General features: G+C 38.7%; 1 protein-coding gene and 1 non-coding gene across 7 annotated transcripts in view; both read right to left on the minus strand.

Moving 5' to 3' along the window:
- Positions 1 to 14703, minus strand: part of Dtnb (dystrobrevin beta) — a 229598-nt gene that overhangs the window by 186416 nt on the left and 28479 nt on the right. For all 6 annotated transcript variants that reach the window (XM_071601406.1, XM_071601405.1, XM_071601403.1 and 3 more), the window contains exon 3: positions 3542 to 3622. In XM_071601406.1, the coding sequence (XP_071457507.1) occupies positions 3542 to 3622 (81 nt within the window). The remainder of the gene's footprint in view (positions 1 to 3541; positions 3623 to 14703) is intronic.
- Trnaa-ugc (transfer RNA alanine (anticodon UGC)) lies at positions 4977 to 5048 on the minus strand. The gene has a single exon. It is a non-coding gene; the product is annotated as a tRNA-Ala (tRNA).

Below are 14703 nucleotides of genomic sequence, written 5' to 3' on the forward strand. Positions count from 1 at the left end.
AAAAGACTACCAACCAAGAAAATCCCAGGACCAGACAGATATACAGCAGAGTTTTACAAGAACTTTAAAGAAGAACTAATACCAATACTCTTCAATCTATTTCAGGAGATACAAAAAGAGGGAGTACTTCCAAATTCATTCTATGAGGCCAACATCACCCCAATTCCAAAACCAGATAAAGACACTTCAAAGAAATAAAACTTCAGACCAATATCCCTAATGAATATAGATGCAAAAAAAATCCTCAATAAAATTCAGGCAAATTGGATACAAAAACATATCAAAAAGATCGTGCACCATGACCAAGTGGGATTCATCCCTGGGATGCAAGGCTGGTTCAATATACGGAAATCAATAAATGTAATTCACCACATCAACAGACTTAAAGATAAGAACCATATGATCATCTCGATAGATGCTGAAAAAGCATTCGACAAAATACAGCATCCCTTTATGTTCAAAACACTAGAAAAATTAGGGATAACAGGAAATTACCTCAACATGGTAAAAGCTATATACGCTAAGCCTCAGGCCAGCATCATTCTAAATGGAAAAAAATTGAAGGCATTCCCTTTAAAATCTAGAACAAGACAGGGATGCCCTCTCTCACCACTTCTATTCAACATAGTTCTTGAAACACTAGCCAGAGCAATTAGACAGACAAAAGAAATTAAAGGCATAAATATAGGAAAAGAAGAACTTAAATTAGCACTATTTGCCGATGACATGATCCTATCCTAGCAGACCCAAAAAGTTCAACAAGAAACTTCTAGAACTAGTAAATGAATTCAGCAAAGTGGCAGGATATAAAATCAATACCAATAAATCAAAGGCATTCCTGTATATCAGTGACAAATTCTCTGAAATGGAAATGAGGACAACTACTCCATTCACAATATCCTCAAAAAAAATAAAATACCTGGGAATCAACCTAACAAAAGAGGTGAAAGATCTATACAATGAAAACTACAGAACCCTGAAGAAAAAAATAGAAGAAGACCTTAGAAGATGGAAGGATTTACCTTGCTCATGGATTGGTAGAATTAATATTATTAAGATGGCCATATTACCAAAAGCACTTTACAGATTCAATGCAATTCCCATCAAAATCCCAATGACATTCCTTGCAGAAATAGAAAAAGCAATCATGTAATTCATCTGGAAAAATAAGAGACCCAGAATAGCTAAAGTAATTCTAAGCAGGAAGAGTGAAATTGGTGGTATCGCAATTCCAGATTTTAAACTATACTGTAGAGCAATAGTAACAAAAACAGCATGGTACTGGCACCAAAACAGGCTGGTAGACCAATGGTACAGAATAGAGGACACAGAGACAAATCCACAAAATTACAACTACTTTATATTAGACAAAGGTGCTAAAAATATGCAATGGAGAAAGGATAGCATCTTCAACAAATGGTGCTGGGAGAACTGGAAATCCATGTGCAACAAAATGAAATTGAATCCCTTTCTCTCACCATGCACAAAAGTCAACTCAAAATGGATCAAGGAGCTAGGAATCAGACAAGAGACTCTGTGTCTAATAGAAGATAAAGTTGTCCCTAATCTTCATCACATGGGGGCAGGCCCCAAATTTCTTAATAAGACACCTATAGCACAAGAGTTAAAACCAAGAATCAACAAATGGGACAAATTCAAACTAAAAAGTTTTTTCTCAGCAAGAGAAATAATATGTGAGGTGAATAGGGAGCCTACATCCTGGGAACAAATTTTTACCCCTCAAACATCAGATAGAGCTCTAATCTCTAGAGTATACAAAGAACTCAAAAAATTAAACAACAAAAAAGCAAATAACCCAATCAACAAATGGGCCAAGGAGTTGAACAGAAACTTCTCAGAAGAGGATATACAATCAATCAACAAATACATGAAAAAATGCTCATCATCTCTAGCAATCAGAAAAATGCAAATTAAAACTACTCTAAGATACCATCTCACTCCAATAAGAATGGCAGCCATTATGAAGTCAAACAACAATAAGTGCTGGAGAGGATGGGGGGTGGGAGAGGGGGTACACTCATACATTGCTGGTGGGACTGCAAATTTGCAAACTGGTGCAGCCAATTTGGAAAGAAGTATGGAGATTCCTTGGAAAGCTGGGAATGGAACCACCATTTGACTCAGCTATTCCCCTTCTCGGACTATACCCAAAAGACCTAAAAAGAGCATACTACAGGGACACAGCCACATCAATGTTTATAGCAGCACAATTCACAATAGCTAGAATGTGGAACCAACCTAGATGCCCTTCAATAGATGAATGGATTAAAAAAATGTGGCATTTATACACAATGGAATATTACTCAGCATTAAAAAATAACAAGATCATGGCATTTACAAGCAAATGGATGGCATTAGAACAGATTATGCTAGGTGAAGTTAACCAATCCCTAAAAAACAAATGCCGAATGTCTTCTCTGATATAAGGGGGTGACTCAAAATGGGATAGGGAGGAAGAGCATGAGAAGAAGACTACCACTAAATAGGGAAGAGAGGTGGGAGGGAAAAAGAGGGAGAAGAGGAGTTGCACGGAAGATGGAAAGAGAACCTCATTGTTATACAGAATACATATATGATGTTGTGAAGAGAAAAAGAAAAAAAAAGTGTGTCACATTAAATTGGATAGAGAGAAAGGACAGGACAGGAGGGGAGGAGTAGGGGGGATAGGAAAGGCAGCAGAATAGAATAGACATTATGATTGATGTATGTACATTCCATATATGTATTATATGTCAAAATACATTCTGCTGTCATGTATGACTAAAAAAAATAAAAATAAATCGTATGGTTAAAAAAAAAAAAAAGAGCTGGGGTTGTAGCTCAGTGGTGCAGCACTTGCCTAGCACGTGTGAGGCACTAGGTTCGATCCTCAGCACCATATAAAAATAAATAAAATAAAGGTACTGTGTCCATCTACAACTAAAAAAATACCTAATAAAAAATAAATAAAGTCTAGGTTAATGTTCTTTTCATTATATATTATTATTTTTCATTAATAGTCCCTCTCTCCCATCACCATATACATAAGAAAAATATAATAATTCATACAACAGTTCATCTTCATGGAAATTAAGAGACTACATACATATATACACACCTACACTTTATAGTGCACATGAAAGCAATTACTTATCAAAAGGTTAATTTTTTATATTAACCTTAATCAAGAAAATTCTTACTACATATTTACCAAAACATCGATGTTTTTCTTTTTCCCCAGAAGCTGATAAATCGTATTAAAGTTTGTTTAACACATTTCTTTAACATTAGCAACAAGGAGAATTCAATTCTCATGCTTAAAGAACATTCACCATCATGCCAACCTCAAAACATTCTGTTCAACATTCTGGGGACACAGGAGTAAAATGACAAGTTCTTTCCATTATAAAGCTTATATTCTGATAAATACTTACAACAAAAAGAATTCAATTAACATCACAATGTGTCCAAAAGATATTAAAATATTTTACAACATTGATAGCCCCATCTGCCCATCAGAGAAACGAGAAGAATGACTTACGGTTGCATCGTTTCTGTACAAAGCGTAATTTGCAAGCTGTTCTGTAAGTTGATAATCGTATGACATCAAAATTCTGTGCACCTGAAAAAAGGGCAAAAAAAAAAATGTTCAACTGGATTTACCACTGAATTTCTAACGCTAGGAAGTGGGGCTCCACAGCGTGGCCACAGCACTCAGCGGTCGGCCAGGCCTTCTGAGAAAGCCAATGTGCAGGGAGAGTGGGAGACACTTCCTCCCCTTCCCACTACAGGCAGGCCTCTGCCAGCAGCCTTGCCAACATCACCCTTAGGTTGGGCTAAGTAAGCTGAGGAAGGCTGGCTCACAACTTGAGGGACCTATTCGATCAGGAGAGGGGAGCAGGTAGGGTTGCAGGTGGAAGAGCAGGCTAAATTCCAGCCCCCAAAAATCGAATGTGACGCAGCCACACTGCATATTTCTTCTCAGCCTTGGTGTCCTCATCAGCAAATCAAGGGGACTGGACCAGCTGACCAGTAAGCCTCCCTTCCAGGACTGTGGGAACCTGTACTTTCCTAAAAATGGCCACAGGGGTATTCCCAGAGCTGTGCTTTTATGTACTTCTAGTACAACATCCCTCCCCTGCACTTGAACAGGAGACTGTAACTGCCTTAATGATCAGAATTCAACAGAAGTGACAGTGAGACTTTCTGGAGGTAGGTGATAAGACACAGCTCAGCTTGCCCCTGCTCCAGCAGGATGCCTGCCCTGGGAACCCAGCTGTCATGTTGTGTGGAAACAGAGACCGAATGGCCAGTAGACAGGGACCACAAAGCACAGTTCAGACATAGAGGAATGGAGACCATGCACCAAGACACTCTCAACTGCCAAACCTGTGAGTGAGTGAGTGAGCCTTAAAAATGACTCAGCCCTGACCAAGACCTGGAACATTCAGAACAAAGTCAGAACTGGATGTCTATACCCACAAAACTAGAAACAAAATAAATGATCATTTAGGGTAACACAGTCACAGTAACTAGAATGCCACCTAAAATTACATGTCTACAAATTAAACTTTATTCTCACTGTATAATTTGCTGTAAATAAAGTCTCCTTTGATTTTAAGGTCATTTCAGATAGGTTTGGCCTCCAATGTGAGTTCCTTATTTCATCTATGCTGCCTTTAAAATTCTTGACTCACTAAGGAGAAACTGAACTGGGATAAATCATCTTCTACAGTATTCACAGGCATCGCTCATTTCCACTCCACAGCATATAAGGAGAAAGAGGATTCTCCAGGTTCTTGGGGAAAGTAATTGACCAAAAGTAAAATATTTCTTTTAGTCTCACTTCAATCAACCTTTACCTTGATGCCATGATTAAAATTATTTCTTCTACACCTGGTTCTCACAAAAATTTCTATACTTCTATACCATTATTATGTAGTCCCACTTTTTTTGAGATACAAAAACTTCTTGTTTGGTGGTGCTGGGGATTGAACCCAGGGCCTTGTGCATGCAAGGCAAACACTCTACCAATTGAGCTATATCCCTAGCGTGAGATACAAAAGCTTTATTTAAGCGGGGCACAGTGATGCATGTCTGTAATCCCAGCACTTGGGAGGCTGAGGAAGGAGGATCATGAGTTCAAAGCCAGCCTCAGCAAAAGCAAGGTGCTAAGCTGAGGATCTGGCTCAGTGGTCACGTCAAGTGCCCCTGGATTCAATCCCCAGGACCCACTCACCCCCCCAAAAAAATACTTTATTTAAATATGATTTAGCAGTGGCGCAGTGGTGCATGCCTATAATCCCAGCAACTTGGGAGGCTGAGGCAGAAGGATTGCAAGTTTGAGGTTAGCCTTAGCAATTTAGCAATGCCCTAAACAACATAGTGAGACCCTGTCTCAAAATAATAAACAAAAAGGTATGGGGATATGGCCCAGGTTTAATCCCTGGTACCAAAAAAAAAGGAGAAAAAAATTCATAAACCATACAAATTATTCATAAAGTATACCATTCAATGGTTATTATTACATACATAAAATTGTGCAATTATCATTGTAATTGGTTTACAAAGTTTTCATCATCCAAAAGAGATCTCTTCCGTTAGCTGTCACTTTGCCTACTATTTAATCGGGTTATCTTACAACCAACTAGGGAGAAGTCACAAGACATATGATTTGCAAATATTCTCTCCCGTTCTGTAGGTGATCCTTTCACTCTCTTGAAGTACAAACGTTTATCATTTAAGTCCAATTTATCTATTTATTCTTTCATCATCTGTGCTTCTGATGTCATATCCAAGAAGATTTACACCTGTGTTTTTTTTTTAGAGTTTTTTCTCTTGTACTTAGGTCTATGATTTTTAGTTAATCCGATATATAGTGTGAGGTAAGGACCCAAATGCATTGTTTCACATGTAGTTACCAAGTTTCTCCAGCACCATTTGTTCAAAAGACTATTCTTTCCTCATTGAATGATCTTGAAATCCTTGCCAAAAATCAATTAACCAGGGGCTGGGGTGGTGGCTCAGTGGCACAGTGCTTGCCCAGCATGTGTGAGGCACTGAGTTTGATTCTCAGCACCACATATAAATAAATGAATAAAATAAAGGTCCATCAACATCTAAAAAAAGAAAAAGCAATTAACTACCACTGACTCTGATGACATAAGCTTGTAATTCCTGCAACTCAGTAGGCTGAAGCAGAAGGATCACAACTTCAAGGCCAGCCTCAGTAACTTAGGGAGGTCCTAAGTAACTCAGTGAGATCCTGTCTCAAAAAATAAAATATGAAGGACTAGGGATGTAGCTCAACGGTAAAACTCCCCTGGGTTTAATCCCCAGCACCAAAAAAGAAAAAAATAAATAATCGCCTGACCATAAATATATGACTTTAATTCCAGACTTTCAATTCTACCCTCTTAAACGTCTCCCAAAGGCCCATGTGTTAAAGGTCAAAGTCTTATTCCCCAGTGAGATGTCACTGTGGTATAGTCATTAAGAGGTGAACCCTACAGGCCAGGACATAGCTCAGTTGGCAGAGTGGTTGCCTTGCATGCACAAAGCCCTGGGTTCAATCCCCAGCACCAAAAAAAAAAAGAGATGGGAAGATGGGAAGTCTTCAACTCATGGGGATATGTCCTCAAAGGGACCAAGGGACCTTGGTCTCTTCTGTCTTTCATTTCTGGCCATATGAATGGCTTCCTCTGCTGTCTGCTTCTACTATGATACACCATTTCACCAAAGACCCAAAAAAAATGAGGAAAAGAGATCATGGACAGAAACCTTCAAAACTATGTGCTGGGGCACTGAGTCACATTCCCAGCCCTTTTTATTTATTTATTTATTTATAAGACAAGATTTTGCTGCTACATTTGCTCCTTTTTTTCCTCCACAGTTGCTCTTTTTAAAACTGATTGTTCCAGGTATTCTGTTACAACGATGGAAAGCTATGTGTCTATTCTTATGGAGGAGCACATGACCTAGATTAATATAACTTTGCAGTAAGTTCTAAAGGCAGAACATGTGAGTCCTCCTCTTCCAAGATCATTTTGGTTCTTCTAGGTCCTTCAAGTTCTCATATGAATTTTATAATCAGCCTACCTATTCTGCAAAAAAGCCAGTAAGGATTTTTTTGATCCTGAAATTGAATCTATGAATCAATTTAGGAAATATTGCCATATTAACAGTATTAAATTTTCCAGTTGATTAACACAGAGCATCTTTCCATTTATTTAGGTCTTTCTTAACTTCTTTCAACAAAGTATTGGAGTTTTTAGCACACAGATTTTATACCTCTTTTGTTAAATTTATTTCTATTTTCTTTTACTCATTTAGCTTCTAAATATATTACCATCTCAACCTAAATATTTTAAATAGGGACCACTAAATATTAATTAATCAAAAGCAAACCAATGGTTTAAAGAAACAATGTTGACAAATGTAAAAGTTCATTTAATAAATAAGCTGTCATTAGATCACTATGTTAATTTTAATCTCTATTTTTATGAAAGATTTTAATGAGAAATATTGACAAAACAAATGAAAATAACTAGGAGAAGAAAGTTCTCATTCCCAGTTCACAAAGAGAAAGATTACCAGTCTGGTCAGACTACAGGGTATTCATTAGGCCATGTTTGCCTATGAGGCCATGTTTGGAGGAGAAAGTCAGTGAACTTGGTATAACTTGTTCCCTTCAGACTCTGGTGCAATCAGAGTCAGATTTGGGTACTTCAAAAAAAAAAAAAAAAAATGAAATACAGCAAATATTACATAAGTCCAATGCTAAGTAGTTTTGGAAAATGAGAAAGCTATATGCTCTAGCCCAATGTGTCAGAGATCTCTACCCTAAAGTTCCAGGTACTAGTGAAGAATCAAGTGTCACTCTCCTTTCCTTTGCCATTGTTCTTGTGAAAATGCCTCACTCTAAAACCCAGTAGGAGAAGGTTCAGACAGTGGGATAGCCCAGGATTCTGCAACTGTAGGGAGTCCTGGTCACGATATCACTTTTAAAGATCTAATAGCAGTCACATGCCAAAATAATTTCTGAAAGTAATAATTTCTGATATAATCAATACCTTAGAAGTTCATCAAAACTTTGTTGTGCCAACATTCCACCCACCAGGTTCCAAAACTTCCCACATGTCTACCTACTTCTGGATTTATTTATATGTGGTGGGCTGAGGATCGAGCCCAGGGCCTTGCATGTGCTAGGCAAGGGCTCTACCGCTAAGCCAAAGCCCAGCCCCTGCTTCTGGATTTTATAAGAATGAATCCTCATCCACTGCCTCTAGGACAGCCTTCACTTTTTTTTTTTTTTTTTTTTCCTGGGGATGTGGTTACTGGAGATCTAACTCAGGGATGCTTAATCATGAGCCACATCTCCCGTTTTTATTTTTTATATTGAGACAGGGTCTCGCTAATTTGCTTAGGTCCTCATTAAATTGCTGAAGCTGTCCTCGAATTTGAGATCCTCCTGCCTCAGCCTCCTGAATTGCTAAGATTACAGGTATGCACCACCACACCCGACCAGCCTTCCCTTTTTTTTTTTTTTTTTTTTTAATACAGGCTGAATATCCCTTATCCAAAACTCTGGGGACCAAAAGTATTTCAGATTTTTGAGCTTTTCAGATTTTATCAGTTGTGCATCTCTAATGCAAAACTTTTTTTTTTAATCTTTTCGTTTTGTATTTTTAATTATACACAACAGTAGAACGAATTTTGACATACATACATGGAGTGTAACTTCCCATTTTTGTGGTTGTACATAAAGTGGAGTTACACTGGTTGTGTATTCATATATGAACATAGGAAAGTTATGTCTGATTCATTCTACTGTCTTTCCCATTCCCATCCTCTCTCCCTTCCCCCCCTTCTCCCCATCTAATCCACTGAACCTCCACTCCCACCCCCACCCCATCCCCCGCCTATTGTGAGTCAGCATCCACACTTTCAGTCTTTGGTTTTGTGGGACTGGCTTATTTCACTTAGCATGATAGTCTTCACTTCCATCGATTTACCAGCAAAGGCCATAATTTCATTCTTCTTTAAGGCTGAGTAATATTCCATTGTATATATGTACCATATTTTTTTTATCCATGCATCTGTGGAAGGGCGCCTAGGTAGGTTCCATAGCTTACCTATTGTGAATTGAGCTGTTATAAACATTGATAGGAAGGGCAGCAGAATAAAATAGACACTAGTATTGCTGTATGTATATACGTTGCCGTATAACCAATGTGATTCTGCTACCTGTACACTTGGAAAAATGAGAAATTATACCCCATTTGATTCAAATGTATGATATGTCAAGATCATTGTATTGTCATGAGCAACAAAAGAAAAAAAAAAACATTGATGTGGCCATGTCACTGTAATATGCTTATTTGAAGTCCTTTGGGTATATGCAAAGGAGTGGGATAGCTGGGTTAGATGGTGATTCCATTCCAAGTTTTCTGAGGAATCTCCAAACTGCTTTCTAGAGTGGTTGCACCAATTTGCAGTCCCACAAGCAATGTTTGAGTGTGCCTTTTCCCCCACATCCTCGCCAACATTTATTGTTACCTGTATTCTTGATAACTGCCATTGACTGGAATGAAATTAAAATCTCAGTGTAGTTTTAATTTGCATTTCTCTAATTTCTAATAATGTTGAACATTTTTTTCATATGTTTGTTGACGTATCATATTTCTTCTTCGGTGAACTGCCTATTCAGTTCCTTAGACCATTTATTGACTAGGTTATTTGTTTTTGTGGTGCTAAGTTTTTTGAGTTCTTTATATATCTTGGAGACTAATACTCTATCTGAGGTGCCATTGGCAAATATTTTCTCCCATTCTGTAGGCTCTCTTGATTGTTTCCTTTGCTGTGAAGAAGCTTTTTAGTTTGATACCATCCCATTTATCAATTCTTCATCTTACTTCTGTGCTTTAGGAGTGTTGTTGAAGAATTTGGATCCTAAGCCAATATGATGGAGACTTGGGTCTACTTTTTCTTCTAGCAGTCGCAGGGTCTCTGGTCTAACGCCTAGGTCCTTGATCCACTTGAGTTTGGGCAGGATCTGAAATAGGGGTCTAATTTTATTTTATCACAAATGGATTTCCAGTTTCCCAGAACCATTTGTTGACGACACTACCTTTTCTCCAAGGTATATTTGTGGTGCTTTTATCTAGTATAACTATATGTATGAATTTGTCTCTGTGTCTTCTATTCTGTACCATTTGTTTTCATTCTGTTTTTGTGCTAATACCATGCCATTTTTGTTAATATAGCTCTGCAATATAATTTAAGGTCTGGTATTGTAAGGGCCTCCTGTTTCACTTTTCTCGCTGAAGATTACATTGGCTATTCTGGTCCTCTTATTTTTCCAAATAAATTTCATACTGCTTTTTCTATTTCTATGAAGAACATCATGGGTACCTTAATAGGAATTGCTTAAATCTGTATAGCACTTTGGGTAGTATGGCCATTTTGACAATATTAATTCTGCCTATTCAAGAACATGGGAGATCTTTCCATCTTCTAGGGTCTTCTGCAATTTCTTCCTTTAGTGTTCTGTAGTTGTCCCTAATGTAAAACTTTAAAATTCAAAATGCTCTGCAATGTGAAACATTTTAAAGTGTGAAATCTGAAACTCTTTGGACTTCTTAGTTTCAGATTTCAGAGTATTTTGGACTTTAGATTTTTAAATTAGGGATGTTCAACTGCACTTGGCTCGTGATCATTATCAGTTTAAATACTGGGGGCTTTAAAATTTTTATTTGTGAGACTGTAATACTTCTTTTTTTTTTTTAAAGGGTCAAGTTGATTCCCTCATCAAGAAGTATTACAGTCTCGGGCTGGGGCTGGGGCTCAGTGGTAGAGTGCTCGCCTAGCACATGCGAGGCCCTGAGTTCGATCCTCAGCAAAATAAAGATATTGTGTCCAACTAAAAAATAAATATTAAAAAAAAAGAATATTACAGTCTCACAAATAAAAATTATAAAGCCCCCAATATTTAATCTGATAATGATCATTAGCCAAGTGCAGTGATACACCTGTAGTCCCAGCTACTCAGGAAGCTGGGGCAGGAGGATCACTTGAGGACAGGTGTTCAAAGCCAGCACAGGCAACACAGAAAAACACTGTTTCAAGAAGAAGAAAGAAAATTACTATATTATTGGTTTCAGGTGTCTTAGGTAGAAATAATCATTCTTCACTTAGTTATAAGAAATACAGTAAAGTGTCATTTTACTTTTTTTAGTATTTATTTTTAGTTGTAGTTAGACACAATACCTTTATTTTTTTATTTTTATGTGGTGCTGAGGATTGAACCCAGGGTCCCACATATGCTAGGCGAGCGCTCTAGACTAGGTCACAACCCCAGCCCAGTGTCATTTTAATACTAATGTCAAACAATATGTTTTAGGCTTATCAAGAAATGGAGCAAAGGATACTAATTTAACACACAGGTAAAACTCTAGTCCCAGTTGGAGAATCCAGGTAAGCTCTTCAGCAAACAGGAGCAATATGAGAGCCCTGGGAATCCCAGGAGTAAGGGAGGAAGATGGAAAAAGGACAGGAGGAACTAACCCTTCCTTCTACATTACAGTTCTCCTCATTCATGGCATGGGCTGTACGTTGTATAGGATAACAAATCCCAAGAAGAGCATAGTGACAAATGGAAGAATTTTATTAAATCTACTTGTATCCAAAACTTAAACTCCTATGGGAAACGACAGTCTAGCAACAAAGGAAAACAGCATTGAACTACTTGTAAAACCCTCTCCTTAGAAAAGTCTCAATTGGGCTCGGGATGTGGCTCAAGTGGTAGCGTGCTCACCTGGCATGCGTGAGGCGCTGGGTTCGATCCTCAGCACCACATAAAAGAAAATAAAGATATTGTGTCCACCTAAAACTAAAAAATAAATATTTTTTTTTAAAAAAGTCTACAATATACTAAGATGTTATTTGAGATACCAGCCTGGAGCTTATTCTCTTGACACTTCTATATTTCCTGTAACTGTATTTCCACTAAAAAAAAAAATGTAGTTCTATTCCACTAAAATGTTGAAGAAATATACACCCCAAAATGCTATTTTAGTGCACTACAATTGCCTCCTTTGATTTCAGGGCAGAGAGAGTTCTTAGGGAATAACAAATGTGGAAACCAGATCAACTTCAAAGCCTTTGTATCAGTAAGGAGACAAAAAACAAATAATAGTGAGCCAACAGCAGTGTGTGGTAGCAGAAGAACATGAAACACGATATGGTAACTGTGATCACAACAGAAGATGATGAGTCTAAGGGTCAATTAATATCACCTGACCATAAACATTCCCCAGAAAAACAAAGAGAGATTCCAGGCCCCACTCTAGGTTACTTACTGAATCCAAATCTGGAGGGAGGCAACTAAAACCTTCATTTTTAGCAAGTGCCCAAGAAAATCTTACAATTAAGCCAAGTTCAGAAAACACAAGACCACCCAGCCCAACTAAAAGGCCCAGTTCATGCATTCATTTCAAATTGCACCTCATACCCACTCCAACCAGGGTGGACTACATGCAATCACCCAGCGGTGCCACAGCCTCTCATCTTTGGGCCTTTGCAAGTGCTGCCTTAGCCCTTTCTTCACCTCATCAACAGGCTATCAGCCTGGACATCGCTTATCCCAGGTCCTTCCTGGGCCCCCATGATTCTCCCATCATAGTCTCTAAAAATGGTAGAGACTTTTCATTCTGTTTTTGTGCTAATACCACAAAAGAGGGGAACTCTACAAACTAACCTAATAAGACTAATAAAAGAGTACAGAAAGATCAATAAGTTAAAATTGACATACTAAAATCAACCCAACACCTAGATGATACACCCAAGTGACTATCAGGCAAGTGACTGGCACGCACAGAAGGTAATTACACTGGAGTGTCAATTGATATTACTGGGAATGAGGAAATGGGGCTTCCAACAATGGGTACAGTGGCCACCAATGCACCTCTTCTGTGAAGAAAAAGGGGAGGCTCACAAAGCCACACTTAGCAAACAACTCCCAGGCTGACTGAATCCTTGAGTTTGTAACAAAGAATAACTAATATAAGGAGCTGGAGTGATAACATTCACTAAGCAGTAGAACCAATTCTTTGCAGAACTACTTCAAGTATCTCCTGGAATCACAAATCCTCACATTCATTCATTCATATTCTCTCTCTGTCTCCCCCCACTTCCCTGTGCTCATGTTTATTTATATAAGGCGCCTGGGCACTATTTAGTATCAGGAGTCACTGTATCTATTTATTTGGTTTCCTTCATTGTCTGCTTCCCTTTGCTAAATAAAACACGAGCCTCACAACTAAAGTCAGGAACTGTGTTTTCTTCTCCCCTGTCACCTTAGCACCCAGAACAGTACCTGGAACACAGTGCATTCTCAATAAATGTGCCAAAATTGACTGGGAAAGACCCCTTGCAGGGCAAGCAGGAGATGTTTGCCAGATGAAATTCAGGCAACAGTATTAACAAAGGCACAAAGGCATGGAGCAGCATGATCCAGCCACAGAAAAGTCAGTAAGCATTGCTGGGAAACGATGTGATGTGTAGTGCTCAAGTCTGGATCTCAAATGTGTCCCAAAGGTCCATGTGCTAAAAACATGGTCCCCAGCTTAGCACTCCTGGGAGGCCAAGGAACTAGAGGTGAGGCCTAGGGGAAGGTCTTCCAGTTGCTGCAGGTATGCCCTCAAGGGGAGAGTGGGGCCTCAGCCTCTTCCTGTCTCTTTTGAATCCCAGTCCTGGATAAGCAGCTTTTCTCCACCACAGGGTCCCCACCATAATGTGCTGCCTTGCCCCAGGCCCAAAAGGAATGAGCAATAGTGTTGAGAACCACAGCCTAGTGGGAATGGCCCCTGGCATTTTGCCAGAAGTAATGGTTGAGAGGTGAGCCATTAAGATGATGCTGGATTGATTCAATTGTATATAGACCCCTGCCCCTACTTTGGAGTTCTAGCGGGGATTTCCTGGGGAGTTGGTGTTGGTTGGTGAAGTTCTGGGGGAGGGAGTTCTGGTTGGTGTGGTGTGAGGGGCCGCGTGGGTGGCATTCGGGAGAGTTCCCGGGGGAGTGTGCGTGGAGTGCTGTTGGAGTTCAGGCAATAAAGTTTCCTGTTTGAACATACAAGTGCTTTGTGGTGGCTCGATGATTCGTGCCCAGCCAGACTGCAGCACAATAGACTAAAGCCTCTAAAACTGAAAACCAAAATAAATATTTTCTCTTTAAAAACTGATTATTCTGGGGTATGTATTACAGTAATGAAAAGCTGACTAACACATAAGGCATGTGAAAGAAACTGGGAACTTGTGAACTGAGCAAAAGAGAGAACTAAGACATGTTTTGGAGCTAGGACTTTCTCATAAAGGTGATAAAAAGTAACCAAAGGGATTGAAGCAAAGAAGTGGCACAAACTTACACAGTTCAACCTTGCACACATAAATAGCAAACTCTCTTGAGAGTCAAGTCTGGAAGAAGGTATAAGAAACACATTGCTTCTATTCATAAAAGCAATAATGACAAAAAAAATGTATTAAACACATTCACTGTTTACTACTCACTATTGCTCGGGCACTGTGAAAAGTGCTTTATCCTCATTGTCCCACTTAATCTTCAAAATTCTATAGAGTCAGTACTATTCCATTTCATGGATAAGGAAACTGAGACAGAGATAGATTAAATAACTTGCCTAAGGTTAT

Source organism: Marmota flaviventris, chromosome 14 (genome assembly GCF_047511675.1).
Source record: "Marmota flaviventris isolate mMarFla1 chromosome 14, mMarFla1.hap1, whole genome shotgun sequence".
Classification (NCBI taxonomy): domain Eukaryota; kingdom Metazoa; phylum Chordata; class Mammalia; order Rodentia; family Sciuridae; genus Marmota; species Marmota flaviventris.